Genomic DNA, 3165 nt, shown 5'->3' with positions numbered 1-3165 from the left:
CTTTCCTAACAGAGCACTTCACTCTCAGACTGCAGATTTATTTGTGGTTCAAGTTTCTAAAAGTAGAATGGGAGGCAGAGCTTTCAGTTATTAAGCTCCTCTCTTGTGGAACCAACTTCCAGTTTCTGTCCATGAGGCTGACACTGTCTACTTTTAAGATTAGACTGAAGACTTTCCTTTTTGATAAATCATATAATTAGTCTTAGGTTTCTTGAATTATTCCTCTTTTCTGCTGCTATAGACTTAGACTGCTGGAGCACAAACTGAGCACATTATCTCACTCTGCTGTTGTCTTTAGTCTCTCTTCTCTGCATGTATATTATAATTATTTCCATCAATAACATATTTTTTTTTCTTTTTGTGGGTGGCTGTGGCAGAGTGGTTAGGGGAGTCATCCTGGAACCGGAAGGTTGCCAGTTCGATCCCCCGTCCAGCTGTCTCAGTTGTTGTGTCCTTGGGCAAGACACTTAGGCCCTAATGCCTCTGATGTGTGTCCCATCAGTGTATGAATGTGATTTGCACAGATTAGTCTCCATAGATGATTGTACATGTTAGCTTTGTAGGAGATCTGATAGAGTGCTCTGTGAATGGGTAAATGAGGACACAGATTGTAGTGTAAAGGGCTTTGAGTGTCCTGGATGGATAAAAACGCGCTATATAAGTACAGTCCATTTACCATATTTACCATTTTTGTCTCTTTCCAGAAGAAGGTGCACCTGGACCAGTTCTTCTGTGTTTGGCTGTGTCTCTTTCCTGTCCCCCAACCCAGCCGGTCGAGGCAGATGGCCGCCTGTCCTGAGCCTGGTTCTGCTGGAGGTTTCTTCCTGTTAATAGGGAGTTTTTCCTCTCCATCGTTTGCTCAGGATGGGAGACTGTGATGAAGTGATTCAACACAATCTGCTGGCTTCTTCTTTTGATTGTTCTTTTTTCATGTACAGTGCACTGAGACAACGTATGTTGTGACTTGGCGCTATATAAATAAACTGAATTGAATTGAATTGGAATGAGTCTTTCGCTGAATGTGCTTCTGTATTTCAATACTGTGTTGTAGAGAGGGTTGTAAACATTGTCCTTAATTCCCTGCAGCTTTGCCAGGGAATCATGGACAATGCATCCCTTAGGAGTTTATTTTTCCCAAAATCCTAAAAGTATCCTAATGCACCCCTTTGTTCTACTATTTAATATTTTAAGAAATAGATAATGATCAGTCAGTTTCGATTTTGTGATTACTTCTGTTTTAAACAAGTTCCATGGCCCAGAAGTTCTTGCTGCCCCACAAATGCGACTTGTAGTTGAGAATGACAAAGCCTTCACCTTCCCATGAAATAGCCTTTGTGTCAATTGTCTAATTACTTTAGTTTTTTTTGTTTTATTTTTTATTTTTATTATTTTTTAAGCGGGGTGGGTACATGCTAAGGAACTGGACTCCTATACCCCTTATGCCCATGTCCATTGTATAACTATAATTTGAATTTGTTTCAGTAAACAGGCAATAATACAAACTTTGTGTAAGTGTGCAAATTGGTATGGACCTAACTGTATCTGTGGTTAACAGTGATCTGTCACTGAGATTGCACATTCACATAAGTAAAGGTAAGGAAAGTGGACCTGTGATTATAACTTTTTTTTATAACTGAATATTTTTATTCACAGAGATGAGAGACAAGCTACGTAAATGGAGAGAAGACAACTACAGAAATAGCGAACAGATAGTGGATGTGGGTGAAGAGCTCCTTAGTGAGCATGCATCTAAACTGGGAGATGATGGTGAGTATTTCTAAACAACAGCAAAACAATGACAACATTGTAGTTTTAATCCCATGCATAACTTTTGACCATTTGAGTACATGACAACCACAATAGTTTTCTCTGACATCAAACTCTTTAAATCTGTTTCACAGTGGAAGATTTAGGAAGCACTAGTGCATTGGTGTGAAATCGTGTACTACAGAAAGTTGCAATCAATACTATTTCTAGGCTAACGCAAGTAGATGAACAGTAATAATGTCAAATAGTAGGGCTGCAACTAATGACTATTTTGATAATCACCTAATCTGTGATTATTTTTTCAGTTAGTCGATAAGTCAACAGTTATTTTTGTCACATAAATTCTAAATGTAACAAAAATGTTTTGATCTTCTGATTTACGTTTACAACAAAAACAGCAATAATCCTTCTCGAACAAAAATTTTTATGAGTATACATTCTTTTTCGTATTTCTTAAACAAACCAATTTTAATCATTCTCTTAAATATAAACATTGATCTGGCATTTTTAACAGCACTTTCCAGATTATTCCATAATCTTATTCCATGAATTGACGTACATCGTTCCTTCAAACTGGTTCGAGATTTAAGTTTCACAAACATCTCATTCCCCTTAAGATTATAATGGCTCTCTTTTTTAACAAATTTTAACTTGATATTTAGAGGTAATATGTTTTTATGAGCCATATTTTGACTTGTTTTTCCAAAACTATGCAGTAAAATGATGAAATTGTAGGAAAGAAATGCATTGTTCAAAATGGTATGTCTGAATAAATAGTAATCTGCTAGATTTCTTCTTTAAAACTTTATTTTCAATATCCTGACTCCAATCAGGTTCACAGTACAGCACTCAGCACACAGGCCTCAGTAAGACCTTGGGCTGAACCAAAAACACAGCTGCCCTGCTCTGAAGCAGAGACTCTCCACAACACTCTGACAACTTCCTCCTACTATAATAATGAATTGACCTTATAATGTACATCTCTTCCTGGTTACATCCCTGGAGGTGTTACCTTTTACGTCAGATGTCAGAACGTAACTCATTTTGTTTAGAGTAAAGAAAGAACACATGATAAGACACACACCAACACTTTGTCTGCTTTAACTTAAAGACTGAAATGATCAAAGTATAACATACAATATCGCATCCAATATTCAATTAATTAATTACAAAATTAATTTTTGTTACAGTATAAGTAACTATAGGTCAAATATGTGATTTTAAATATTTTTTAAAGTGTAGCGGTAATTCGGGTATTAATTAAGAGAATTTGTGAATTATTAAAATTCATAAATTCATTTCCTCATGGATCACCACTTCCCCTTTTTTATACTTTATTTATTTTTTTTATATGTTTTTTATACAGAACAGCAACGAGAAAGAAGAAAGAAATAATAC

At 35.9% G+C, this 3165-nt stretch overlaps 1 protein-coding gene across 1 annotated transcript in view; it reads left to right on the top strand.

The window, feature by feature from the left end:
- The window catches only part of emc2 (ER membrane protein complex subunit 2), a gene marked incomplete in the record, with an annotated part of 47778 nt that overhangs the window by 4090 nt on the left and 40523 nt on the right, over positions 1-3165 (top strand). The window contains 1 exon segment of the mRNA XM_014020054.1: positions 1654-1767. Coding sequence (XP_013875508.1) covers positions 1654-1767 — 114 coding nt within the window.

This window comes from Austrofundulus limnaeus, unplaced genomic scaffold (genome assembly GCF_001266775.1).
Source record: "Austrofundulus limnaeus strain Quisiro unplaced genomic scaffold, Austrofundulus_limnaeus-1.0 Scaffold238, whole genome shotgun sequence".
In the NCBI taxonomy this organism is placed as follows: domain Eukaryota; kingdom Metazoa; phylum Chordata; class Actinopteri; order Cyprinodontiformes; family Rivulidae; genus Austrofundulus; species Austrofundulus limnaeus.
The sequence above is the reverse complement of the archived record's forward strand: the minus strand, read 5'-3'. Positions and strand labels throughout refer to the sequence as shown.